At 37.4% G+C, this 27,839-nt stretch overlaps 4 protein-coding genes across 13 annotated transcripts; 3 read left to right on the top strand and 1 right to left on the bottom strand.

Annotated features, from left to right (window-relative positions):
• The first annotated feature begins 1,556 nt into the window (after positions 1 to 1,556).
• LOC143361836 (uncharacterized) lies at positions 1,557 to 3,994 on the top strand. The gene is made up of 5 exons (XM_076801530.1): positions 1,557 to 1,814; positions 1,956 to 2,031; positions 2,107 to 2,184; positions 2,251 to 2,319; positions 2,387 to 3,994. Exons 1-5 carry the CDS (start codon positions 1,788 to 1,790, stop codon positions 3,670 to 3,672), a joined length of 1,536 nt encoding a protein of 511 aa, XP_076657645.1. The 5' UTR covers positions 1,557 to 1,787; the 3' UTR covers positions 3,673 to 3,994.
• A 676-nt stretch (positions 3,995 to 4,670) lies between these two features.
• On the top strand, positions 4,671 to 10,322 carry Git (ARF GTPase-activating protein GIT1). The gene is made up of 13 exons (XM_076800616.1): positions 4,671 to 5,091; positions 5,344 to 5,477; positions 5,549 to 5,661; positions 5,800 to 5,986; positions 6,067 to 6,197; positions 6,338 to 6,527; positions 6,950 to 7,022; positions 7,412 to 7,609; positions 7,711 to 7,880; positions 8,346 to 8,516; positions 8,599 to 8,778; positions 8,854 to 9,084; positions 9,383 to 10,322. Exons 1-13 carry the CDS (start codon positions 5,034 to 5,036, stop codon positions 9,578 to 9,580), a joined length of 2,034 nt encoding a protein of 677 aa, XP_076656731.1. The 5' UTR covers positions 4,671 to 5,033; the 3' UTR covers positions 9,581 to 10,322.
• Positions 10,323 to 11,815: 1,493 nt separating this feature from the next.
• Rox8 (TIA1 cytotoxic granule associated RNA binding protein Rox8) lies at positions 11,816 to 17,825 on the top strand. The gene is made up of 3 exons (XM_076800624.1): positions 11,816 to 12,885; positions 14,351 to 14,647; positions 15,195 to 17,825. Exons 1-3 carry the CDS (start codon positions 12,298 to 12,300, stop codon positions 15,486 to 15,488), a joined length of 1,179 nt encoding a protein of 392 aa, XP_076656739.1. The 5' UTR covers positions 11,816 to 12,297; the 3' UTR covers positions 15,489 to 17,825.
• Positions 17,281 to 27,783, bottom strand: Spas (spastin). Of its 10 annotated transcripts, none has more exons than XM_076800612.1 (9): positions 27,723 to 27,783; positions 26,857 to 26,935; positions 25,822 to 26,071; positions 25,580 to 25,750; positions 24,381 to 24,641; positions 23,172 to 23,524; positions 22,741 to 23,072; positions 22,357 to 22,667; positions 17,281 to 21,803 (listed from the first exon to the last, which is right to left on the bottom strand). In XM_076800612.1, exons 2-9 carry the CDS (start codon positions 26,908 to 26,910, stop codon positions 21,640 to 21,642), a joined length of 1,896 nt encoding a protein of 631 aa, XP_076656727.1. In that variant the 5' UTR covers positions 26,911 to 26,935; positions 27,723 to 27,783; the 3' UTR covers positions 17,281 to 21,639. The 10 variants fall into 10 exon arrangements, with proteins under 10 accessions (XP_076656727.1, XP_076656726.1, XP_076656730.1 ...); XM_076800611.1 differs by having other exon boundaries at positions 25,822 to 26,095; XM_076800615.1 differs by lacking the exon at positions 27,723 to 27,783 and adding an exon at positions 27,371 to 27,622 and having other exon boundaries at positions 25,822 to 25,966.
• Positions 27,784 to 27,839: the final 56 nt, after the last annotated feature.

Genomic DNA, 27,839 nt, shown 5'->3' on the forward strand with positions numbered 1-27,839 from the left:
ATTCCCGCGTTTTTCCGACAATCAGTTTCTATTGCGCACGCGTATCCAAGTATATTCGTTACGAACATGGTGCTAGAACCACCGACGAGGTACTGTTAAAGACTGCCAGCCTTACGGGAGAATGTGTAGCTCGAAAAATACGGTGTTTTCTACCGCCCTCTAAGATATATTTCGCCGGTATAAGAAACACAAGGCAACCGCTGTATCTCGTCGGTGCAGAAGACGTATTCGAATTAAACAGATATTTTTTGTGTTGCTTTTTAAGATTTCAAACATTAAAAGTAAAACTAATATCAAGGACAAAAAATTCCTAGAAACATTGTACGTACGAAACTCTCATTGTACGAAATTCTCAAATATATATAAAAAAAGTTTTGGAAAGTTTCTATTCGCTTTTATAACTCCAAGCAATTGCAACCTTTTCAAAATCTTTTTTGCACGTCATTCGATAAACCTATTCATCTAATTGCTCAATAAAGGTCTGGTCGTTTGGTCGAATTTAAAAAAAGTTTTACTGCTTTGAAGGGTCTTCGAATATTTTCGCGAGCCTGTGTATATGGGTTTTTCGCTGTGTGTGTGGTTACACAGAGCCATAAAGGCGGCAAGGCGGCCCTCGTAAACAGGTACAAACCTGCGTTTATGACGTAACAATCGTCGAACCACCCCTTTGCGCCGATCCCAATTCGGCGGCAATCGCCGATCATCGGAGACAATCGTCCCCGATGTTCTATGTATAAATCCCCACTATTCGGGCCTCGTGCCCCCCACCACCACGCGGACCCTCGCGGCCGCGATGATCCGACCGCGACTTCATTATAATTCAGAAAGTCAAACTAATCGCAAGTATTTTTAATTATCTCCGCGAACTACCCTCTGTTCTTGACAACTGCGTTGTTTCGAGACGCCGAAAAATTATACGACGCCAATATCAAGGACCTTTACGTGGTGAGTACCATTTCTCTGTGTTTTATCATTCGATAAAAGTCAAGATTATTTATCTTAATTTTTATTAAAATTAATACCGTGCTCATTGATTTCAAATTTCAATTTATTTTCGAATCGTGTTGTCTCCTCGCGATAATTTACTGTTGCGTCGTATTTAAATTCGTGTCGTGCGATAGAAATTAATTTTATTTAACTTTGCTTCAAATTAATTTTAATTTATATTCAACTTGAAATATTTATTTCTTATTAATTCGGATTTAATCTTTGACGGCTGGTCGATTGAAATTAAATGAATTTGTTCTTTATGTTATAAATCCTGAGGGGAAACAAGTCTTAGACCATATATACTTATAGACCCGGCTTCAGATAACATACCCTGTCCTAAGATTATATCCATGTAAATGTATCATATTGTAAATTGACATAGTGTTCTAACTCAGCCAGTAGTGACAATGTGTGCGATGGTAAGGAATCGCTATTAGTCGAAGAATCGTCTTAGAGTTAGAAAAAATACACTTTGCTAGCCATCATCATGCGCGCGCACGTTACAGGCGACATAGTTGTTGCCTGCATCTATATGCATGTTCTTACTTTATGACTACAATTACATATACATTTTAACTGCCAAATTTGAATCATTCGACGCGCACAACCTACGCGCTTAAATTTTGTTTATGTTTACGTTGTTTGTAATTTAAACGAACAACAACGAATGACGTCCGTCATTTAACCGTTCATGTAATCCCAGTCTAAGAGAACGTTCAAGTGATTTAATACAGTGACAGTACGTGCAATTTTTACGTTATAAGACAGGCATTGATTGCTATTAAAATTTATCGAATATGACGACGATTAAAGCACATAGTGCGGTGAGTACAATTCAAATTTTTATAAAAGTTTCGAACTTAATAAGTTAAATGTTAAACGATTTGTAAAGATCGTTACGATACTTCAAATCGCATTGATAAAAGTTAATTCTTGATGATATTGTTATCGTATATTTTGATCAGGAAAAATTGAAACCTCGACTGGAAAGAATCAAACAATGTTTAACGTCTCCAAAACCAAGAGTGACCAACATTCGAGGTAATTTCAATATAAAATTTCTTTAGATAAAAAAATGACATTGGACTTTATTAATATATATTTTACACCTTGTAGATTATAACAGATCACAACCAATTAGAATAAAACAATTACTTATCGAAGATGAAGAAAGAAAGAAAGCGAAGAGTAGTAGTGAGTATCATCTTATTTTTCTATTAATTTATGTGTACATAATTAATAACAATCTACTCATTTCAGCTAAGAAAAAGATACTGCCCCAAAGATTAGGTCCAATTGCAAAAACATCAACACAGAAACAAGGCAATGGTTAGTTTATAATTATATTTTTAATGTAAAAGTATATCTATAGTAATACATCATTTATTTTTCTTAGGCCTCTGTACATACGATAAGTCTAACAGTCATTCCAGTCATGTACGTAGAAACCTTGATTTTAATAACGTGCCCGACAGTACTGTGAGTAATAACACTGACAATGAAGACCAATTGCTCAATCCAACAATAACAAACAGTCAACAAACATTCAAAGAAGTTCCAAAACCAAAGATAAGGATAAGTTTGTTAGTAAGGCCAGACAGTATTAAAGATAAACATTTGCAAGGACACTTAAGAAGAGCAACTAATCATTCGAAACTCGATGTGGTGAAGGAAAATATACCTCTTGTCAAGAAAAGTGCAGTTCCCATTTATTCTGCTAAAAGCACAAATAAACAATTAGGACAAAACATTACTGGACACAATAAGAAATATACTGCAGAATCCCAATGTAAAATTTCATCTAGCAAATGCAAAATTGTTAAAAATGCAAGCCTAAATATTGCGAATCAAAATTCTGTGAACTGTTCTAAAATTCCAAGTGTGAAACTGCTTGAAAAAGATACATGTTGTCCAGATGAGAGACATTTGAAATGTCTAGAATCTGAGATGGTAGAAGAAAACGAATGTTTGAAAAGATTATGTAATAACTTAGAAAGTACAGAAACAGTAGTACCTGAGAATGGTCTGAACGTGAAACATCCTTTGTCCGAAATGCTGTGCATCAATAGAAACGAATTTATGCATTTAAAATGCGAATTGGAAAATTTAGTAAGCACAACGGAAGAAAATCTAACCAAGTTGAAATCAACATTAACATATGTAACAGAATTGTTGTCTATACCACAAAAATCGATCTCGCAAGCAGACATGTACAAAGAAACTGAGACAAATGTTAAAATAATGTTGGATAAAGAAATTCAAGTAGACATTTGTAAATTAAAACAACCAATGGAGGAAAATTCAAAACTTCATGATTTGGAGACTATGGATATGAATGATAAGGAAAATGTTGCTGTCAGATGTACAGATTCATCTCCTGATAACACAGACGAAAGTTTTAAAAATCTAGAGAATCAATTAGGTATTAAGCATATGGAATCTGTTAAGAAACTCCCTTCCTTGCAACATACGCCTGTCATTCAAAAGTACAGACAGAAACGTTCGTTGAAAGAGTACATGAGCTTGAAGTCAACCATGAGCTTTTTGCAAACTCCGGACGGTAAGCTTTTGTATAAAAAAAACAATATAGACAAATCTACTGTTGAAAATAAATCCTACATTTCGAATAAAGTGCTTACAGACCTTCAAATTTTATATTCTGATTCGCCGGAGAGTACATAATGTTAACTGCTCTTAAACAATTATTACTGAAAGCCTTTTTAATTATTTTCCTATTCAAGAGTAATTAACGGTAGAATTCATTCTATTTGAATTTGATTCTTTCATAACTAAGTTTTTATAAGCAATTCAAATCACAGGTGTCTAGACAGGAAGTTCCGGTCTAAATTGTAATTATACTGCCTTGAAAATTATATCTTGAATTGTAAGATATCAAATTTCCAATGATTTTATCTTTTATAAATGTATTGTTATTAATTTATATACATGTAATATAGAAATAATTAATATATAAATGTGTTATTAGTAAATAAAGATGTATACATTTTTCCACAGTGTGTTTGTTAAATAACAATATAAAGGTTTATTGCGACATTCGTTCTTATAAATAGAAGTTACTACTCGACTTTGCCAAGAATAAAGTAGCTTACACCAAGGTTTTCAAATATCATTTTTAGCGTGACAATGTTCAATTTTGCTAATCATTAATTTTCGAAATAAATTGAAAAACGTCCGCAAAGAATACGCTTCAACTTCTTGTTCGACATTGTTTAAACATATTTCAATGTTTCCAATATCATACAAAAAAAAAATATGTTGCATTTGGAAGAATTTACAGAATCGTTCCATGCGAGAAACATTTCTATAACTTTTATTGGTTAAAGCAGTCAAAATGATTAAAGATGAAAACTTAATATTCATAGAAAAATTTAATCCATTAAAAATTAAGGCTGAGGGGGAAAAGAGACTTCGGATTCGAATTCTATTAGATGATCGAAATGCAATTCGGATATTGTTCCGATGTCCCCGTTGTGTACGCTTAGAGTAAACATTTCATAGTTCTTGTATATATTTTCGAATTTGTTTCAAACTTTGTCCATTTAATCTCGGTGGTCAGATGTAATTATGATTTGATTATGATTGATCAGATCTAAATCTATGGGAAATGCCGAATCGGTGCAGTTTACCCGCGGGGGGGCGCTGAGGGAAAAAAACATCGAAAAGAGGGTTGCAAAGTGAAAAATGGTCGAAGAATTATGAGATGTAGAGTAGTGTAGAAACACACGCAGCATAACCGGTTAAATTAGTGTAGGCGAAAGTGCATCGTGCGATTGCGTGTCTTCTAGGATGCTCGATCAATGGTACAACAACCATCTCGAGCTTGTTCGTGTTGGCTCCTGTCACGGTCGATTTATTAACAAGTATATGTGTATATGATGACATTAAGCTGCAGGGCTCTTGTTTCTCAATTTTCTCGGTGGTATTGTTTTTGAGACGGCCCCGTGCATTATGTCGCAGTTTTTAAACGTCTCCCAATTCGATTAAGATTATCGTGCAGCTCGTCGAGATAAAAGGCGAAGAGAATGGCTCGGCCGAAGCAAAGAGTTAACACGGATATTTGTGCTGACTGCGGAGCTCTCGGTAAATGCAACAACCCTAATTATTCACCTACATGACCTTTTCTATCGTATCCAATTAATTACAATGTCGCGCGATTAGTCATCCAGGAAATATTCGTTTCTCAGTTCGTTCAAACGAATAGCTGATCGAAAAAGGTTAATGTTAATTACATATTTACATTCCTCTCGGGTATTATTTATTTATTTATACCGTGCTCCCGCATTGTAATCTTCTGTTTTTCTGTTAAATACATTTTACAATTGTTTTGTTTAGAGCCAGGATGGGCTTCTCTGAACAGAGCTATTTTATTATGCGACGATTGTTGTGGTATACACCGTAGCCTTGGCCGTCATATATCCCATATAAAATCTCTTCACAAGAGTGTATGGCATACGAATCTACTGAATGTTAGTAGAGAATTATGAAACCTTGCAAATCAATGTGCATCCTGAATAGTAATGTATAGTATATTTTACAGATGGTGCACACGTTGAACGATAACGGAGCAAACAGTATTTGGGAACATTCCCTTTTAGATCCTAATAATTCGAAAATTAGTAGAAGAAAACCGCAAGCTAAGGACCCATTGCAGTTAGTATTATGTTTATACCATAGATACCTCTATGAAATTACCGTAATGTAATGAACAGGGTTTGCATAAAGCGAGAGCTTACTGTATTGACAAATTCGTGATATTTAACTATGCATTTGTATGCTTATATTTTGTAGTCCAGTGAAGGCTGATTTTATCAAGGCGAAGCATCAGCATTTAGCATTTGTGTTACGTCCAAGTAAGGAAGAATGTTGCAGCGAAGAAGAGCTTAGCAGGCAGCTACATAGCAGTGTTCGTACAAGCAATTTAGAAACTTCATTGAGACTGCTTGCACAAGGTGCCAATCCAAATTATTTATACAAGGTATTGATAAATAAACTGTTTAGGAACATATTGATGTTATAAGTGCAAACGTTCATCTAACAAAATACTTGTTCCTACAGGAAAAGGGTACAACGCCATTGCATGTTGCTGCTCGTGCAGGGCAAGCTCTACAAATAGAACTTTTAATTGTGAATGGTGGAAACCCCAGCATGATTGATTTCAATGGGCAAACACCAGCAGAAATTGCCAAGTACTTGCACCTATATTGTATAGCATATAAATATTAGTTCATCCAATAAGTTGTGCATTGGCAAAAAACGGCACGATTTATAGAGTGACTTAATATACACGTAAACAGAATCATTTAATCATACGATCCTTCTCATCTAGGATGGCAGGGCACATAGATTTATCCGAGCGAATAATCGAGTGCATGTACGAAGTAACAGACAGACTGACATACTACATATGTTCGCGTAAGCCAAATCACTGTATGGACGAGCACATAATTATTCCGGAATCTTCGTTAGCATTGGAACAAACTGACTTGAGCCTGGAAGGAAAAACTAAATTACAGAGGGTAAGTATTGGAGATGTGCGAGAACCCGAAAATTCTCGAAAATCCCGATACACAAGGTGTCCCAGAAATATTGTAAGAAAAAAAGGAGGTAATTCCTAAGACGATGCTAAGCACCTTTTTCCTTTACCAATTTACGCCGGAATGTGACCTGTGCTCTGATTGGTTCGTGTTTTTCGTTAATAACTCGAAAACAAAGCGTTTCGGCGCGAATTTGTACAGGAAAAAGGTGCTTAAAGGCACCTCAGGAATCACCCCTTTCTTTTTCTTACACTTTTTCTGCGACACCCTGTATTTGAGAATCCGGTTCCGATCCTGAGTAAAATTCTCGATCCGATATTTTCAGGTTCTCGCACACCTCTAGTGAGTATACTATAAGTAATCATGGAAAATATCGGTACGATACATCGACTTTTCTTCTTCAGTTACCAAACCGTTTGCTGGAAGAGCTAGCGATGGACGTGTACGACGAGGTCGATCGTCGTGAGAACGAAGACAGTAAGTTAATCATCACGTTCTACGAATAAGTCGTTTTTTCGTGAAAGTATAGATTAGCATCTAGAAATGATTCTATATAGTATCCAAAATTCTTGGATTTGATGTGTATAGTTGTTTCTAGACGCAATTCATGCAATTACACATGTACTCTTGTTACTCTGCTGTTTTATTAATATGCATGTTTTTTTTATCGCATCGTTGTTAAGGAGAGGTGAGTAGAACCACAAGCTTGTTTTTTAACGATAGCTTAATTTTAAGCTTCAGCCTAGATTTACTAAATATAGACTTACTTCTAGAGAAATGTGCTGTTTTTTTTTTTTCATGTCGTTTATTCGACAGTGTTATGTCAAGTCTCGAATCTCTAATATTCAGTTTTTTTCTTTAACCAGTCTGGTTTGCTACTGCAACATTACCAGAAAGGTGTACAGTACCGTTTCTACCGGTGAATCCGCAACTATCGTCTACAAGAAACCAAGGCAGACAGAAACTAGCAAGGTTTACGCCAAAGGAATTTGCTACGCTCATTATAGACTTGCTTATCGAGGCTCGCAGGAGGCACGTGCTTTCAAATAACGCGTCGTTGCAAGGTAGGAAAGACACTGAAAGTTGACACTAGAACTGTCGAGCGGTGTTACATAAAATTGGTGAATCATTAGTCACATTAATGAGCGTATACGTCGATCGTTAGATCCAGCTGTGTCTATGCTTCGCAAAGAACATCAGGGGAAATACGGATCTCAAATGTCCGACGACGAACCTTTGTACGACAGCGTCGCGTCTGACGACGATTACGCGTTAACGTCGACGGACAACATGACGCCGGATTATACAACGTCGCAGTTCAAAATGAACAACGAGGTGAGCACAGAGAATATATTCGTTCGCATACAGCAATCTGCTAAAACAAGCATAATTGAATGAGAAAAGATGGATGACAACTTACTTGTTGGAATAGATAAAATTGTATGGTAACATATTAAAGGTACCGGCACTAGTAACGAAAAGAAGAACAAGGAATCGGCTAAGTACTTGGCTCTTCTGTAGACAGTGCTATTAGGCAAGTGCACAGGTCTGTTAGTGCATGTGCAGCCACCGCCAGAATTTGAGAAACTTGAATACTCTTTTTCTCTCTTTCTCTCGCTCTCTCTTTCTCATAATTAAAATACTTGCATCGTGTCACACTCTTTTTATCTACTAAAATCGATAACACGTTAATTCATGTGTTCTGTTTTGTAACAATCATACAGTGTGACTTGCAACACCGTTTTGTTTTCCCCATCTCGTTAACCGAGTCTCATAGAGTCTCTTGAAATGCCATTGTAGGAAGCTTTTGCGCCGTTAGCCAAGGGTCTTCCGTCGGTTGTAGAAGTTCTGAAAAAACAATTAACATTATCCGAATCCACCGTCAAGGACCTCCGGGAACAAGTGCACGCTTTACAGAACACCATAGAGCAACTGACTCGCGAGAACAACGAATTGAAGCAGACGATTCACGTAAGATCATCGGACGATTTAATTGTATTTTGCAAAAAGATCCGCAGTTTATAAATCAGAGTCTAATTTATGATGATTATAGGCGAAAGAAACGGCAGATGGTGTTATCAATGGTCACGTCGGTGGAGAACAAGAACCAGAATTGGAACCAGTGCTGGACATAAAGACGTCTCTGAACAGGAACAATCAGCGACCTGCTTCTATGTATGAAACAAGAGAAGGTTTGCGGAAGCCTAACTCGTGGTCAACGACCATATGTCAGGTATCCATATCTTTGTATAAACCGTTCAGAATCCGTTTTGGAGGAAGATGACTCATCTGGTTGAATAATATACAGGCGAAAAGAGATCCCGATTCGATGTCTCGCAACAATACTCAGAGTTTATGGGAATGCGGTACTCCCAGTCTTCCTCCCAGCGAGGAGGTGACTCGCAGAACCGAGCAGGTGACGAGAAGAATCCAGGAGCTGTGGATGGCCATGCAGGACCCGAAACAGCGAGAAGCTTTCGTGCCCTGCGCAGAAAGAATTCGCGTCGCGGTCGCCGAGCTCACAGCTATATTCCCTCAAGTAAGATTACGGTTTCCGACTTAGGTGACCCCCAGAAGAGTTATTTATTTAATTGGCAAGTTTCAAGTCGGTGCTCTTGCCGCAAGGTCTTGTGCTATTGAAGTTATCAGATGAGCACGTTTATATTATTACGGTAGTTGCGTCTAAATTATGATTAGGCAAACGTGTTTAAAAAATTGAAAATTTCCAAAAATCCGAAAAAATGCATAGCAGTAGGTAACTGTTCTGCAGTTTCACCGGGAATAATTTATTATTCAGAATGATCTAAACTCTAAATTGAACGTGATTTTTTGTCCAGAATCCTATCGAAGAAAATATTAAATCCGCTCTGCGACAATTGAACGGCAACACGGGCAGACTGCAAGCGGAGTGCAGCGGTCTTCAAAGATGCACCAGCGACGTCGAGCACATGGATCGGTGTTTGCAGCAAGTACGCTCTTGTGCATACGACATTGCCAAAGCGACAAAACTTCTCGTTACGCAGTTCCAAACGTAACGAACGAAAGTATTATAACTTAGGGTGCGATTCTACCGGATGTGAAAATCGCATCCAGCACAACTGCACCCTTGTACGGTTTTCTATACCCGCGGGATGTATATAACTTGTACAGAGATACACGCAACACTATAATACTCAGACTCATCACAAACGTTTAATAAGTATTCGTATTATACATCGCGTAAAAGCCCTTTGTTATCCGATACTTTCTTTCTTTTTTTTTCTCTCTCTCTCTCTTTTTTAAATGTAAATAACGAGCCCAATTTTAACGCATCGACATCCGTTAAGAAGTCTCGAAACATGACATTCTTCAAGATACAATATGTATTACGTAACGTTTAATGTTTTATGAAGACTGAATAGCCACGAACCAATGAATTTTTATTAATATGCAATTTAAGTTTGTATATGTGGTTTTGTGAACGTAACTGTTGCTTGTATAAGCTGGTACGCGATGAAAATTCGAAACGTGGCGTTAGCTGAATTATATAGTGCAATACGAAACGAGGAGCAGTTAATTGTTATAAATTGTTTAGCGAAGTGGTGTGAAAAACGATGTACATTCTAGTAGTCGACAATACGATTGATTTAAAACCACGTAAATAACTGGCAGGTGGTTTTTTTGTACGACAAAGAGTTTTATCAATTCAATCAAAATGTTTTTATCGATCATTTGTATGGGACGAGAACTACTTGATTAAAAGAGTCGATATCTATAAGTAATCCAGCTTATATCGAAGCACGATAAATGAGTGAGACGTTTGTCGCCAGTAAAGAAAAGTATTTCTTTTATTTTATATAATTATTGTGGTCGTACGCCATAACAAGTTAGCGCATAATCAATACAATTGTGGTTAATAAGTTAAGTTTTCTTGTTGTAATGTTGAAGATAGGTATACATGTTCAACTATATAATAAAGTTTAAATATCGCGCTACTGTTGACCGAAATAACGCTGACATACTTATTTACGATATATATTGTATGTTTTTGTATATCCAACGATTTCGGAAAAGTCTCGTAAAAATTCATAATCCCCCAATAATAATAATTTAATATTCATGCAAAACACGCAAGGTTGTTATTTTGTGTCCCTTGACATTGAAAGTTTAAATTAGGCATCCATTGTACACACATATAATAGATATACGTTTCTACGTGTATACGGACACTTATTTATATAATTATCGGTCGTGTTTCAACAACCGAAACGTGGCAATTACGCAACACTACGTAATCATCGCAGGGCTTGAAAAGCACGATTGAAATTTTCATATTTTTCATTTTCTGCAATTAATGTGAATATCATTTCAGAGGTAAGATCGCGTTTACAAGTAGATGAGACGTAATTGTTCTTGGAAAATGTATTTGTTACAAATATAAGTGGGGAAATTCTTTCAACGAATCTCCGGACAATGTAAAGCAAAGAACGACGCGAGCGACTCGAAAGGCATAGCAAAATAAAATGGTCGACGAGTTTTCGCGACGCACACTGGTCCGGATCGAAGAATATAGTGACATTTTACTAAAAAAAAAAAAAACAACCTTTTCATTTCGATTTCTAATAAATTTGTATTGTTATCTAGATGTCCATTGTCATTGAATAAGCAAAAATTAATACAATTTCATCAAAATTACAATTAGGACGAATATTTAAAAATGTACATTTCGAAGACAGCACTTTTCATAGTAAAAACTGCATTTCCTTCGAGATACCCTGATGACCTCGCTTAATATTTCTTATTCTTTTTTTTTTGTACAATGAAGTGCACTATTTTGTGTTAAAATGACTATCGACATAAAAATGACGGTTCATATATAAATATATGTTAAAAATGAATATTTAATAAAATTGAAAAACTAGGCATTTTCTACGCTTGGTAAGGAATATCTTTTAACTTCCAAAGAAATCCAAGAATCATTTTTCACTTCGTTCCACCTTGAAAATTGTTGTTGTTCAAATGCATACATTATTATTAACATCGGATCCCTACATCTCGTCAGTAAGAGTAAAAGCATATAATAAAAAAACAAAATTCGGATAGACGCATTCTCGTTATTTTTCCAAAATAATGTAAAATAGTCGCTTTTATTGTTTCGTAAACTTATATATACAGTGTTAGTGGTTAAAAAAATAATAACGAAATATCACTATAAATTGTTCGTACCGGGCCGCTGTGTGAATCGGCCTTAAGGGGCTTCTTGTCTAGTGAGTTTCGTAGACCAATGATTCATAAGCGTTTTCGCGCTACCTGTTATGAAATCTTCGACGGATGATACAAAAACACGTGTTCTTTTCCAAGGAAACTGTGCGAGTTTTTCGTTATCGGAGGGGATTCGAGGATCGCGAGGGTAGGTAGGTAAAGAAGCGCGGAACGATCGCGCGAGAATCGGCGTGTTCCTCGAGTAAACCGGTGCAACAGGAGGATTTACCGCGGATGATTCAAGGGGAAAGTGGCGAGGCAAGCAGAGCGGCCATTTTATGTTAGTATGACGTAGAGGCTGGGTGTAGCTTCGCGTTCAACCGTCCGTGTACTCTTTGGAAAAGGCGAGAATATCGGAACTCTGATGCAGGCCTCCAAGTAAATGCACGCACCACGCGCCGAACGTGTGAACCGTACAATTAAGTCCGACGAACGGTGAGGATACCAGCGAGATACGGGAGTATACACAGAGACAGAGAGAGAGACACGGGGGTAGCCGAGAAGAGCGAGTATGAGCGACGAAAGCAATCCCCGAACGCTCTATGTGGGTAATCTGGACGCCACGGTGTCGGAGGAACTTTTGTGCGCACTTTTCTCGCAAATTGGTGCCGTGAAAGGATGCAAGATCATACGGGAGCCGGGAAACGATCCGTATGCGTTCGTCGAGTTCACGAACCACCAGTGCGCGGCCACGGCGCTCGCCGCCATGAACAAGCGATCCTTCCTGAATAAGGAGATGAAGGTTAACTGGGCGACGAGCCCTGGAAACCAGCCGAAGTTGGACACCAGCAACCATCATCACATATTCGTCGGCGACCTATCGCCGGAAATCGAGACGCAATCCCTGAAAGAGGCGTTCGCGCCGTTCGGCGAGATCAGCAACTGCAGGATCGTACGCGACCCCCAAACCATGAAGAGCAAAGGCTATGCTTTCGTTTCGTTTGTCAAGAAGTCCGAGGCCGAGGCCGCGATAGCGGCGATGAACGGCCAGTGGCTCGGATCGAGATGCATCAGGACAAACTGGTCCACCAGGAAACCACCGCCACCGAGATCCGAGAGGCCACGACACTCGAACAATAGTAAACCTAACTATGATGAGGTACGATGCTTTCTCTAAGGCATCGAATACATTGGAGCTGCGATAGAACTTGAGAGAGCATCGATCAGAGCTGCGACGTTGTTCTCTTACAGTTTCTCCCAACTCCAATGTGTTCGTACCCTAACGCCTTGGTATGCTGCAGATCTTTATACAAAATGCTAATTTTCCCCTCCGATTGCAATGTTACTATTATTCTTGTCATAAATGTATATAATCTGCAGTCTACTCGCCAGCGTAGCCAGCCACGATTGCCTTTACGTCCAGTCGATACGTCTAACGATTGCTCTTGTTATATTAAGAAATGTTTGTGCAGGGTGTCCAGAACTTAACAGTCAACTATACTAACAAGATCAAGACCAAGGTTTGGAATTCGTTTACGAAACAACTATAGGTGCCACTTGTAGTACGCGTATCCTATAACGGAATCCCAACAGGCTTTCATAGAGCTAGCCTTTGTTTTTAAGATATTTTGATTCAAGGTTTTACGCGAGACTTTACTTCTACTTTACATAAAATGTGTTCACACTGGTAAGGTAACCAATCATGAGGCTGCAAATTTTTCTATTATTTGACAACTTTAGTTAAAATATTGACAAATCATCTTTATTTTGTGTTACATTGGTTTTAATATTGAAAGTGCATTTCTATTTAATTATATTTACATTGATTTTAAAATTGTAAATGCATTTTTATTGAATATTGCAGCGATTTTAAGATTGAAAGTGCATTCGTATTTTTGCCGTGTAAACTGAAATAGAATCATGTACGAAACTTTAAATCGAAATATCCGAGATACACAGGTTCATTCTACGAAGATCCATTAGGGTTTTGTTACAGGATATGTGTACTATGAATTGAGCCTAGTGTCATTTCAAAAGTAATTTTCATACCTCGGCCCTTGTAAGGATGATTCTCTACATGTTAGATGAAAATTTGTAGAAAAAACTACCCAACAAAATTATTATTACATTTTTATTATTATGTCAATGTGTTCTGCTGGTCGAGAAGGTAGATGGTTCTCAAAAGGTCGTGTATTGGAAATACACTAAAGTTGTCAGCTGTTTTCATTCAAGTTCTGTTACATTGAAACACAATGAGAGACCTGACAATCAAAGAGTTCTGTCAATAATGCAGTCAACAACCTAGATAAGAAAGTGTAGAATAACAATAAGAAGTCAGTCCCTTGCCAATGGAATTAGTTTTTTTATGCTTCTTAAACATTGAAAGTATAAAAAATATGAAAAACAACCTTTAGAACACTACAAAATTATAACTGGTTTATTTTTAGTAAAAAGATCTAGTTTTGTGGGACGAATATTTTTACAATTGTTCGTCTAACATGTAAAGAATAGTCCTCAGAATGGATGACTATAATTTTCATGGTACCTTGTGCATAGTATTTTGCAATATAAATATATGAAAATGACTTTGTTTCTCTATTCTTTTGTGTATTACTTTCCAACAGGTATACAACCAAAGTAGTCCAACCAATTGCACAGTGTATTGCGGAGGTTTCACGAATGGTATTACGGATGACTTAATAACCAAAACGTTTTCCCCATTCGGCACCATACAAGACATAAGAGTATTCAAAGACAAAGGATACGCGTTCATTAAATTTACTACTAAGGAAGCGGCGACACACGCCATAGAATCTACACATAATACAGAAATTAATGGTAGCATCGTTAAATGTTTTTGGGGCAAGGAAAATGGAGATCCTAATAGCGTGGGTCCTAATGCGAATCATCAAGCACAACAGGTTATTCTAATATCTATGATCTTTAACCGTTTGAGTGCCCACGGGCTTTTACAACAATCGCGTTTCTTCAATTATTCAATTAACGTTCCGATTAACACGGAATGATCCCGAACCCGGAAAGTAAAAAAAATTATGAAACTCTGGGGACGTTTAGTGCATATATAGGTATGTAGAGGGGCAGGGGTGAAATCGACCTTTGAAAATTCGACTATTTTTCGATTTTGTATGGTAACGTTATAACTTGCAAACTACAAGGGATAAGGAAAAAGGTTCCCGATTACTACTTACTATTTCTACTGTTTTAAATTGCACCTACTCATTTTTGGCATAAGTGCATAAAAATCTGCAGTCTACTTATAAGCTACAGAGCTTATAGCATCACAATCTTCAAGTTAGCACAAGTTCTAAGAGCACGTATCGATAAAATTCGGCACTGAAACGGTTAATAATTCATTTAGTGTTGTATTCGAAGGAACGTGTGAAGTAATCGTGTAGCATTGGAGAGCGAGAGAGAATGGAGACTAATGTATGATGTTTTGTGTAACAGGTTACAGCTGGAGCTGGACAGTACGCTTATGGATATGGTCAGCAAATGAGTTACTGGTATCCGCAGGGATATCCGCAAATGCAGGGTCAGTTTCTTCAGCCTGCACAATACTATGGCCAATATTACGGACAACAGGCTCAATATATGAACAGCATGCGAATGCCTACTCCCGGCGCAGGCACATGGCAACCTGCACAAGCAACTGCCGCACCACCGACCGCGACTGCACCATTGCCACCAGGTCAGCAACCTGCCATGGTAGCATACACCATGCCACAATATCCTACGCAATGAAATCGATCAATAATCGGCATCAACTAATTGTTACATATGATACAACATTTGCCCCTGGGGGCTTTTGAAAAAAACACTGTTCCGTCATATACCTATTCTAACAAATTCATTGGTATTTTGACTGCAGCGCGTCTCATATGTACAAATTATCCATTGTTCTACTTCGAGCGAAGTACTACACTGTAAAGAAAGCTCCTAAACAAAAAAATTTGGTTGTCCCAATATTGACTGATATTGAAAATGCTCTTGCTGCGGAAGAACTGTTTTTTCCATCAAAAAAAGTTCAAAGTGATATATATATTTACATATATACAGACACACACAGAAAGACAAACAGACACATATATATAAATACATATTTCCATTGTACGTTTCCCTTGCCAAACAATAGAAACGTATATATACCATTTTAAACGAATGCAAGCGTGTTGTCTTGCGATGCTCACTAAAGAATTAAAAAAAAATAATAATGAAAGAGACAAACAAACAGACAAACAAACCGAAAGAATCCACGAAGAAAATTTATCGTAGCAGTCAATCTGTCGGCGTGATTGAATAAAAAATCTTTTTTCCAAACAAAAGCGAGAGAGAGAGAAAGAAAAAAAACCCAGAAAAAACAGAAAAAGAGTTTGTATCCAAGGTGTTGAATGAGGTATATTTCTGAACTTAAGGTTGCAGCCCCATTGACGAGCCCTGCATTCGTTGCGCTGCGTAAGGTGTACGTATGTATGCGACCATTGTGTTGTTATATTTTTAATATTTTTGCCACAATTACCAATCTTTAGTTTATTCTCGAATCATCGATGAACAGAGAGAGAGCGAGAGAGAGAAAGAGAGAACGAGAGCGCGCGCGAGAGAAATGAATGTTCATTTATGGTAAACAGGAAGTATGACATTGAATATAGTAAATAAGATAGAGAGTATAGGTAGACATGGCGCCTGTGATGTAGCTAGACTTGGATGCATGCTTTAACGTATGCAGGGCCCCTTTATTAAAATAACACTCTAATGCGAGTCGGTAAACGAGTTGTAAAACTTTTCCTCGTTATGTGATATTTATCGTCGGTGGTAAATGTACAAAACTTTCATACATAAAGAGTTTAGGGGGGAGGGAAGGTGGAGAGAGAAGTATTCCAGAAAGCGTGTGTGTGTCAAAAGAAAAGTAAATAAAACAAAAAAAAAGGAACAATCAGAAAACGGACAAATATTTCTATGTTGAACTTGACTTGTGTGTATCTGCATTGTGTACACTTTAGTGGCTCCTCTCCAATTGTACAGAAAAGCGGCGAACCTTGGTGTAATTATTACAACGTAATTTAAGTGTAATGGTAACGACGAAAACTTCCACTAAGGGACGGAGCCACTAACGTTCTGTTTTTCTTTTTTCGTTGGAATTCTACACCGAAGGTTAGCGTTACGTTTGTCCCCACCCCCCTTTTTTTTGTAGTAGACACACTATGTATATGTATATATATATATATGTGTGTATATATATATGTATGTAGTGTATCGAGAATTTTTTGTCTCATAAACAATCAGTCTATCAATTGACAATCACCTTTGATATTATCTGCTACTTTGACATCGTCGTAATTATTGCATGGCACGATATTTATATCTTCGTGTCTTCCAATTAACGCAGTAGATATATGTATATATATATATACATGTATATGTACATGTATATATATAAATTTTATATATATGTATATATATTACCGTATATATAAACGTATATGTTTGTTGCACACTTTGTATAAGACTTCATTCCTTGAGTTTCAGTGGTGTTAGCTTTAATATTTATTTTTTTTTTCTTTATCGATTTTTTTCGCCTAAAATTCTGGTTTTTATCTGTACGCCTTGAATTTCCGAAAATCAGTTTGAACGAAATGCTTGGGGTAAAAGGGGATTCGTTTGAGTTCAGTAGAGACGGGAAGCGAAGTGGCAATTGACACGAAGTTTCACCACCGACGATAAAAAGCCATAAAAAAAAACCTTTCTCAAAACCCATTTGTATAAAGTCAGTACTGAATGTAATAACAGGAGAAACACAAAGTCGAACATAGCAATGATTAATTGACTGCGATAAGTGATATCGAACGACGGAGAGCCAGTTTAAGGGAGAGAGAGAGAGAAAAAAGCAACTTGTCTATGGATTAATAAAGTAATCAGTGAACCGATGGAAGAAGACATTGAAAAAAAAAATGTTATATAAAGAGTAATTTAGGTACAGCAGGGTGTGAAGCCCTTGAAAATGCTTAGGATAATGTTATCTTATAATAAAAACAAATTGTCCTTTGAATGAAAAAAAAAGGAATAAATATTTAAAATACACAATATTTTGTATTATTTCATAGCCCACGTTAATACAAGATTATAAAAGTTATGAAATAATAACAAAAGCCGTTTTTTAAGTTTATAAGAGGCGTAGTACCTTCGCTTACAACTGGTTGAAAGGAAAACTGTAAGAAATGAAAAAAAAACAAGTAATATAACAAGTTTTTAAGTACATACAAGGTAATTTTATTTTACAGCCGACATGTTTTTATAATAATAATAATAATCACCATCATCGTCGTCGTAATAATAATAATAATCGTTTACTTCAACTAAAGAAGACATTTTTCATCAACAAAATCATTTCGTCGAGCACTTAAAAATATTCGTGACTGGATGACTGACGTAGAAGACAATATTCAGATTATCTGATGTAGCGTAATAATTTAATGCTAAGTACAATCATTACAACGTATTAAAGGCAACGCAATATTTTTTTAAGTATAAAACAGCATAATTTAAAAACGAGGCGAGAGAGTGCATTATTGCATTGATTCAGTACAAAAAACGAAGTATTACTGCCACATACTATATATATAGATATCAACGTAGTTCTCTTGCAAATATAATCGATATTCAACTAGAAATACTTTTTAACATTTATAACCAAAACGTTTACGTGATGCACCAAACTTGTGAAATAATCGAACTGATTTTTCTCGGGCTACCTGCAAAAGCAAAACGGTGTGAACCCGTTAAAAATTAGATGCGCTAGAACAATTTGTACTATACACCTTATTATGATACATACGAAAACATGCGTTCCTCGATCTCGATCATACTGGCGGAAAAATATGAAATAGGATACTTTTGTATTTCTGTACAGTAGTAGATAAATGTAAAACTATTCGATTACATTTTAAAATTACTATTTAATCGCATGGTTGTGTCCACTGAGTATATATATATTCAATATCAATTAAATGTGGATGTATATTCCTTTTTTTTCTATCGAGCGAACAACACTGCCGATATACGATATATTAAAGGAAAGATTCAACTTAACATTTTTATTTGCAATCTGCTATATTATCTATCTCTCGTTTCGCGTAGCTCCTTTTTTTAAGCAATCTATAATACTGTTGGAAAATACAAGTTTGGCATTCTCAGTGAAAGCATAATTCATTGAAGAGACTCGTGTGGAAATATATATATACAATATATTTCGGTTTAAGAAATCATTCTCGCAAGTGTTCGCAGTTTGCTATACCAACTACAGGAGAACGGAAGTCGCAGCTGTATAAATTAGAGAACACAGTTATAAATATTCATGCAAACGTTTTTCCAACGATCGACCCATTTGTTTTACCAGTTTCGGTTTTCCTCTTTATTTAAACGGCCATTAATGTTATTAGTGTTATTATTATTAAGAGATCCTCCCTATCTTGAGTTTGTTATAAAAGTAGCAAAATAACTTAATCGAGGCTGAGCGTGTTTTTAACATGGAAGGCCAGGGATGTAAATAGATATACATATATGTATGTATATTATTATAACCATCACTGATAACAGTCCGATGTGCAAGATCATCAAAACGATTCGACTAACGCGATTACTCTACTTACGCATATACATAGAATATAAAGTGTTTCAACACGCAACGCAACGCAACGCAACTTTGCATAACACAGAGATACATTACTGGTGCAGATATACAGTATAAGTAATAATTGTATATAATGCAATTAAACGTGCATGGCACTGCACTCTTTAAATAGAAAAAACGGTGTTCGCATTCATTTAACGTTTGAGTGCTTAAATACATTAATCAAATAAGTGACAATCGATAAATCAGCAACGCATATAATATACCAAACTTAACGTATTCTCGTTCCTACCGCTAAAGTAAACGTATTTGGCATTGTTTTTGTATCGTCAGTTCTATTTCCTTGTATTTCTTAAAGAGAGAGAGAGAGAGAGACAGTAATGATAGATGTGCACTTTGTGCTGCGAATTACATTTTACAACTACGGTTCTTTTTCTTCTTCTAATGTTCTATTATCAATTACAATTCACATGGAAATTCTAACAGTGAAACAGATAGATTCTTTTTTTACTCGCGTGGCAGAAATGAACAAACGGAACAAGAGAAAACTTCCAACACGTGCCACGTACAATATTATACGATTGTCTATCTATTGTTATAAATCGTGTTATCTATCGATCACGCCGGAGAAGCTTTGAAGACTCGTTGCATCGATCTCTCATCGAGGGGGCAAATCATTGAAAAATCACTACCCGAGGAAATGATTGATTTCGCTGCTTCTCTCGAACAAGTGCGCGTCAAGTAAAGAGGGGTCTAAATTTCATAAACAAATTTCGAACGCGAAACAATGTTACACCAACATTGAAGCTTATTTTAATACTGTGTCGCGATGCACGCACATTTTTTCGTTTCCTCAAATTACTGATTATATCGTACAAGCACAATCACCATTTTGTTTATTTTGAGCATTTGAAGCAATAGATGAATATCAAAAAACATTTATATATATATATTTATATATACGCGATTTTCTTGTTTCTCGTAGCATTATACATTTATCGTTAACAGTATTTCATTTTCTTTCTTCCGTTTTTATCAATAATACGCACTTATAAATATTCTCAATTTCACACGATTCAAGTATATCTCCGGTTCGTTGTCTCATAAATCCTGATAATTTTGATGACCTCCCCCCACCCCCACCCCCAATATCTTCTTCTACCATCCCTGAAGCTAAGAGACTTTTTTTTTAACGTTGTCGTTCCCCCGTTTCAACAATTATTAACCAAGTATTTCAAGATATCGTAAAACATAACAAGATCTCAACACGTTTGTATACGCTTTATGAGTGTGCAAATTACTGTTTAGTTTACTTTTTTTACAAAATGATTTGCGTGCCAAAATCCGGTTCAACGTTTCCCCAGCACGTGCTTGTAAAAGGTACTTTCGAAATTCTATCAATTTCCACCATGCCTATCCGATAAACCATGCACTCGACTAATCCACGCGTTCGCAATTACAACAATTGCTCGTTATTATCTGATTGGACGTGTGCAGTTTCCGTGTGCAAAATTGCAGTCTTCCTACCGATATCGTTTTCTTTTCAACGTTAATTGTGCTCGATTATTAATGAGATATTTACATTGTCTTTCTCCCGTTTGTTTTCCCTGTCATAAAACTGCATTCAGCAAGATTGTACCTCCATTATGTTGTCATAATAACGCAGATATGCAAATATCCGGCCGACTATCTCCGAAATTACGAGTCATTGATTCGACGAAATTAATGCTAGTGAACAAGGGAGAACGTAACGCGCGACTGCTTGAAAATGACTCTTTTCTATAGTGAAAACAAACACGAACGTAGCAGTACGAATTACGAATAAACTTGTGAGGCTACTGATATTTGAGACTCTAATGTCGGCGTTATCGCGTGTGAAACTTAATTCTACTATACCTGATTACTGGATGGAGTATGGAATGTGTTACATATATAATTTGTATATTTATATATGTGGTATAAAGCTGCTCGATATTACAGCGTCGCGGCCGCAATAGACGATTTTAAAAAACACGCATAGCAAGAGTGTCTTTCGCTTAATCGTAAACGTTCGTCCCCTCTATGTATAGTAGATGTTATCGATTTGTAAATGAACTTCAAAAATGTTCGAAGCCGATGTATATTTACAATTTGTAATAATTAATATCGCAGAAAGTTACTTTTGTATATACCCACGCCGTTTTATAGTTCCGTCTCTGCTTCTCGTTGGACCGGCCGACGGTCGAGCTTGTTGTTAAGCGCCGCGTTCTCACAGCGATTCTTTAACAATCATAGACTCACGTCGCCGTACTCCAAACTCCATTTCTCGTAGGCGGCCAAACTCGCCGGCGACACCGATCTGCGAATCCGTTTCAGCGAGTCGCGAAAATCTTGCATCGTGATATTCCGCACCGAGTTCAGATCCAGCTCCTTCACTTGATCTGGGTTAAGCTCTGAACAACACCAATAGATCTTACTTTGTGAACAAAAATGAATGTGTTTAGACTTTCAACACAGTAAACCTTTCTTTTTCATCCCTGTGCAGTTAGCGAGGAAATGCAAATTTTATACATTCTGTGCTTTACTAATCATTAGACTGCGGATATGCAATGATTTTATACAAAATAAAAATTGCTCGCATCGATTGGAAGACGCAGGAGCCAAATAGAACCTTATCAAGAAAAAACATATACAATCTAGAATCTTTAATTAAAAAAAAATTGGAAAACATGTATTTTTGTAGATACTGCATCAGATTCTTATTGGAATTTTGTTTAATAGGGAAAATGGACCAAAAACCGCTAATCCGATTTTCCCTGTTCTCCGAATAAAAGAGTTTGTTCTTGATACTGATTAGGTTCAGGAGCATTTACTGATTAGGTTCAGGAGAAAACTTTGATGAACACTTATACCATTTGATTATTTGTTAGACTGTTTGGTCGAAGCTCTACTGTCCATTCAGTCTCGGCTACGTGCAGAAGCAGTCGATAAAACTAAGGACCTCACCTCTAATAGGACCAAGGGCAGCGTCTTTTGCCAATCCGGTCAAATCGCTACCAGAATACCCTTCGGTTAAGAGTGCCATGTCTTTCAATTCTTCCGGTGCGAGCGGGTCGTTGTGCTTAGCTAGAAGTCGTTTCAACAATATGATTCTCGTGCGCAAATTGGGCAGCGTGACGTAGACTCGTTTCGTGAATCTTCTTAAAGCAGCCTCGTCCAATTCCTGGGGTCTATTCGTAGCAGCCATAACGAGCACTCTTTCCTCTGGATTACACGGTAACCCATCGAATTCGACTAAAAATTCCGTTTTCAACCGCCTGAATGGTAATCATTGTTAAATACGTCGTCGAATTATTCTCTGAGTATTCTATAGTCACAGACGAAACCTACCTCGAGGCCTCATGCTCGTTATCTTTGCGCTCGCTTAGCAGCGAGTCCACCTCGTCGATAAAGATCACAGATGGCTGTAGCTCTCTTGCTATAGCGAAAAGAGCTCTGACTAATTTCTCCCCTTCTCCGACATACTTTGATGTCAAACTTGCAGCGGATATGGAAAAGAATGTGGCGTTGCATTGGGTAGCCACTGCGCGAGCCAGTAGCGTTTTCCCGTTGCCAGGTGGACCAAATAGTAGCAGTCCTCTGGCTGGCGTCCTCAAACCAGTGAACAATTCCGGCCTCAACGAGGGCAGGATCACCATTTCTTGCAATGCTTGTTTCGCGGTCTAAAAAAGAAGCAATGTTTCATTTTCTGGATCATTGTTTGAGACACTCTGTATATTATAAAAGGGAGTCTACTGTATGTAAATGAACTGGAAGCAAACCTCTTGGCCAGCTATGTCTTCCCAGTGCACAGCTGCACCTCCTTCTAAGATCTCGTCGACGATAACTTGCGCAAGCTTTGGATCTACACCTTTCAAAATAGGTGCTTTTCTAGTAGGCGTTCCTCTATTACTATTTGTTGCAGTAGGCGTGCCTGGCCTCCTTATAGGAGAACCGTTTCCAGGTACAGATAGTTGTCTTTTGACAGAGGGCGGTGTGGATGTTGGTTTTACTGGCGTGACTCGATGGCAAGATTGAACCGGCACTGTTCTTCCCATGCTTCTGGGCAACGTTTGACTCTTGCTTATGGCTGTGCCGACTCGTTTTCCGGGAACAGATAACTTTCTTCCAGATGCTATAACAATACCGTAACATTAACAAGCTGCAGGGGATGAGAATCGCAGAAGAAGATTTACTATTGATATGCAGAAAAAATTCGAAACAAATCTAACGTAGAGTACTATTGCAAAGAATAAGATACAAGACAAACGTGTTAAAACTGAGAAAACGCTACTGTTAATGTAGTTGAAGTTAATGAAGAAATGATTTGAAATGCTTTCAACAATTTAGATGTGACAGTGTGAAGAGAATATGTTGTTAACATCTCACAAGTGTGTCAGTAAATACATGGAACACGTTAAGAATTTATATGATGACATTGAAGAGTTTAGTATAACGTTGAAAATATTAAAACATTGAATGTACAAAAGTGAATGCATGGATTATTCTCTAGAAAGTAAACGTGTCTTATCAGTCTGCTTCGTGTACCATAACATAAAGTAAAATTTTTAACGTAAGAAATCACAGATGTGTCTCTCAAAGAAATTGTTCAAACAGAAGTTTCAATTTTCATAAGAAGCATATCGTCGTGCAAGGGACTAGTCTCTCACTTCTAATATCACCTCTGCCTCGTACGCATACATTTCTCGTTTACAGATAAACAATTCGAACTTACCAAAAATTTAATCCGAACAAACACTAAACTATACAAGTAAAGATCAAAACTAGTGGCAAATGGAACAATCGATATAACAACATTTCTACGTTTACCGCTAATCAAACTACTATTAAAAAATGGTATACAAATGCGTATGGTAAGAATGGGATTAGAAATAACAACTTTTAAAGAAGCGACTATCACAAATATTACGCTAGGTAAGATTTACAAGAAAAGTTGTTCATGTAAGCCCAGAACTTCAGACAAACAGTACCTTCGGAATGGGCACAATAGTTTTTTGGTGAGCGTGGCCTTAACTTGGGGATTTGGGTACATGTATTCGGCCCTATATTCACTGTTTGTGTACTGTTTGTGTTCTTTGTATGATTTGTGTTTAAAGAAGATCGAGTTGTTTGTAGTGTGTGTAAATTGCGACGAGCCCTCAGATTCTTTCCTGGATGTTCGGTGTCCGCCTTACTTCCAGGACCGTGACACTCATTGGAGATATCCATGTTTTTCAGCTCACACACACTCACTACAAAAAGGAAAAACATTCTCTGCCATGCTGCAGTAGGCTACATAGCTAAGTACTGAATCGAACTCAGAAAGAGACCGCACGGTATCGCAAATCGATTTGCGGAAAAGAGCGTCTGAATCTTGTAACATACACCCAGCACTGAAAAATGGTGTTCTGCCTACTTAGCCTTCGTTTTTGAGAAAAATAAGCTCAAAATTTTGCTTCTGCTTAGAACTATAAAGAAGTTGTAGGGCCCGAGTTTGAATCTGTGCTTGCTTATTTAATTTTTCAAATATACAAATAAAATAGCAAGAACAGAAACGCCACCTTGCAACGCGTTCCTAATTTATACTTAATCGCAGAGCCGAACTTTGAATTAATTTTTTCAGAAATGAAGTTATGGTTTTACAGTACTGGATACATATTACAAGATTTAGACACTTTTCTCCGAAAACCGGCTTCCGATACCGTGCGATCTCCTTGTCAGAAGTTTCGTCAACTTTTGTTGAAAAATGTTCGAACTATATTCGACTAGTATTAAAGTACGGAAATGAGCGCGCGCGCGCGGACAGCTATTAGAAATGCTGCTATATGAAGTCTGGCTACTAGTTTGTACATGAAATATTTGCACCGCTCATGAAAGAATATAATGTGCCAAAACTGAAAATTTGTCAAAGAAAGGGAAATAACGCGCGCATGCGTACACGCACATATACGTTCACGCGTAGACACACACGCTCACACACGCATACGCGTTAACATTATAAACAATTAACACTCGGGCATGCTGAGAATACATTAATCGTGTATTATTCCTTAAGCTGTTGCCAGAGTTCGATATAACGTTCAACGTACTGTAATATGAGGAACTTTTCTTTGGAAATTACTGATATTAAGTACAAGACTGGAACAGCTGAAGGAACGCGACGCTTATTCGGCGGTATAAATCTACAAACCAAGGAAGTCGAGTCTGTCCTTCGCCATTGCTAAGTTCGTACGCATTTTTTCGTGCAATCTTTGAGCATGTTCCCATACTTCTCCACGACCGCCAGTGCATTCTACAGCTATTCCTTTCTCCAATTCTCCTATACCTTTTTTGTAGAGTTCGATCGCCATTTCTTTTTGGCCTGAATGAAAAAGAAAAGTTGTTATCATTGGTAAGATTAAAGCAATTGATAATTATAAGTTGCAAACATACCTTCATTATCCTCGTCGATCTTAAGCGCCTTGCTGATAAATTCGAAAGCTCTACGATGATGGTGTTTCTGTTTCGCGAGCAACGGATCCCCAGGTCCGGGACCTATAGCTCTTCTAGGCATTTGCGACATTCCCTCGGTCTCTGTCTGCCCGGAATTATTCAGATTATTATTCAAGTTCTCAGCAGACTTCTGACCGACCACAATTTCCAATTGGCAGCTCTGCTTGGAAGCTTGTCTCCGCTGGATCAGCTGAGATGTGGATGTGTACAAATACTTAAACACCACGAACAATTGATAAAGAAGCGTTCGCAGAACGTTGAAAAGCAGTATCAAGGGGAAAGAGACAATGTAGAGATTACGTTTGTGTACCGACGGTTGAGGGGTCTCGAGAAACCGGTGTGTATGATGGCAATGATTGTGGTGGTGGCTGTTGCAATTGATAGTGGTCGTGGTTTTGTCGCTGTTCTCATTCTTGGTCACGCAAAGCTTTTTCGGCGATTTCGTGCCGAATTTACGAATCGGACGTCCGCCATCGCTGTAAGACATCTCCTGTCGCGAGGTTTTCGAATTCGTGCCGCACGGATCGCTTTCGTTCGTTGTCGGGAAATAATTCAGATTAAGCGGTACAGCGGTAGTCCCAACATTGCGAAAACATCGGGGGAGAGAAGCGATCATCAAAGCAGCCTTACACCATTGTTTCTCTTTCGTTTTTTGTTTAAAACTCGTTCTCGGATCTCGACGAACCGTTTCTTCTAATGACTATGCTTTTCGTGGGAACCTTCGCCTTCGTGGAAGACGAGAGAAAAGAACAAGAAGACTCAGAATTCCGAGACACTCGGAACCGACGTGTTTCGAACGAGATCGAGCGGCTCGTGGTCTTCTTCAGCATCGCTTGTTTTATTTCGCGTTTAACCCGAACCATCGATGTACGATAACATCGGTGTATGGACATCGACGAGCGTTGTTTTACAAAATCACGACAATATATACATAGAGGAAAGAGTTTTGGATGCACCTTGGTGTTGTATACTCACAGAAGATAGATTATCCCGTGCACTTGCGCTCTTCACCGTCAATTCCTTGCACATGCGTGTATTTTGATGCTTTCCTGTTCTATGGGAATTTTCATAATTTTGTATCACGCACACACAGAGAGTTTTGTTCATTCATAATTGTCAGATTGTCGTTGAAAACATGCAGTCAGAAAATCGAGGTTAAATGCAGATTTTATATCTTCTTTCTGACAAGTTCTGTCTGAAGTAACAATGAAATTGTAAAATTATTTTATTGCGATCTGCACTATATGTAGGAGAACAAATGCCCTCAGTCTAACAACACCGTAGTCATTTTGTGTTCGTTCTATATGAAAACAAAGGCGTAATAAAGAACATCGATCACTATCTCTCATTTCATTTTCGTAGAACAACAAGACACATGAAGTATAGGAAGCAATTAGAGCTGTTACAACGAACCGTGTACGATGAAGTGTAACGTGAAAAACAATAACATTCTTATGTAAAAGCAGAGTAAAAGATATTGTATACTCACCTACATATAACGGATATTGCATTTCATGTTGCGCGTTTTATGTGCAATGAATGCACTTCCCTAGAGCGGGAATTGACAACTGAATTTCGTAACTAATTTTATGGACTTTGCTTTCAAGAGATTAATCGTGACAGATAAAAGCGGTCGATAAAGCTGATTAAATTTCGCGGGTAGTAAGAACAATATTTGAATAATATCGCGCATGGGGTATCCCAGTATTCCCAATAGAATAAAAAATCGAAGATTCGTAAAACACGTGCCAGAACATACGGTAAGTCACAAACAGACTTAGTTTTTCAACCTGAGCTGCTAAAAAAATATAGCTTCGTTTTACATTTAAAAACATGTTTACGAGAAGGATTTTTGTTGATTGTTTACGAGAAAGAGGACAGTGGGGAAATTGCTCTGTAACGAAATTTTAATCGATCGATGGTAAAATAGTTTCAGCAACTTCTTCGGCGATTTAGTG

This window comes from Halictus rubicundus, chromosome 15, assembly GCF_050948215.1.
Source record: "Halictus rubicundus isolate RS-2024b chromosome 15, iyHalRubi1_principal, whole genome shotgun sequence".
NCBI classification, from domain to species: domain Eukaryota; kingdom Metazoa; phylum Arthropoda; class Insecta; order Hymenoptera; family Halictidae; genus Halictus; species Halictus rubicundus.

Excerpts from the sequence above, each read along its gene's own strand:
- LOC143361836 (XM_076801530.1), top strand. The coding sequence starts at position 1,788 with ATGACGACGATTAAAGCACATAGTGCG. Across the intron at positions 1,815-1,955 it reads CGATTAAAGCACATAGTGCG|GAAAAATTGAAACCTCGACT; the intron begins GTGAGTACAATT and ends TATTTTGATCAG. Across the intron at positions 2,032-2,106 it reads AAGAGTGACCAACATTCGAG|ATTATAACAGATCACAACCA; the intron begins GTAATTTCAATA and ends TACACCTTGTAG.
- Git (XM_076800616.1), top strand. The coding sequence starts at position 5,034 with ATGGCTCGGCCGAAGCAAAGAGTTAACACGGATATTTGTGCTGACTGC. Across the intron at positions 5,092-5,343 it reads TGCTGACTGCGGAGCTCTCG|AGCCAGGATGGGCTTCTCTG; the intron begins GTAAATGCAACA and ends TGTTTTGTTTAG. Across the intron at positions 6,528-6,949 it reads GAAAAACTAAATTACAGAGG|TTACCAAACCGTTTGCTGGA; the intron begins GTAAGTATTGGA and ends TTTCTTCTTCAG.
- Rox8 (XM_076800624.1), top strand. The coding sequence starts at position 12,298 with ATGAGCGACGAAAGCAATCCCCGAACGCTCTATGTGGGTAATCTGGAC. Across the intron at positions 12,886-14,350 it reads GTAAACCTAACTATGATGAG|GTATACAACCAAAGTAGTCC; the intron begins GTACGATGCTTT and ends ACTTTCCAACAG. Across the intron at positions 14,648-15,194 it reads CGAATCATCAAGCACAACAG|GTTACAGCTGGAGCTGGACA; the intron begins GTTATTCTAATA and ends TTTGTGTAACAG.
- Spas (XM_076800607.1), bottom strand. The coding sequence starts at position 26,497 with ATGATCGCTTCTCTCCCCCGATGTTTTCGCAATGTTGGGACTACCGCT. Across the intron at positions 24,642-25,579 it reads GGACAGACTCGACTTCCTTG|TGAGTGTGTGTGAGCTGAAA; the intron begins GTTTGTAGATTT and ends TCCTTTTTGTAG. Across the intron at positions 23,525-24,380 it reads CTATTGTGCCCATTCCGAAG|CATCTGGAAGAAAGTTATCT; the intron begins GTACTGTTTGTC and ends GTATTGTTATAG.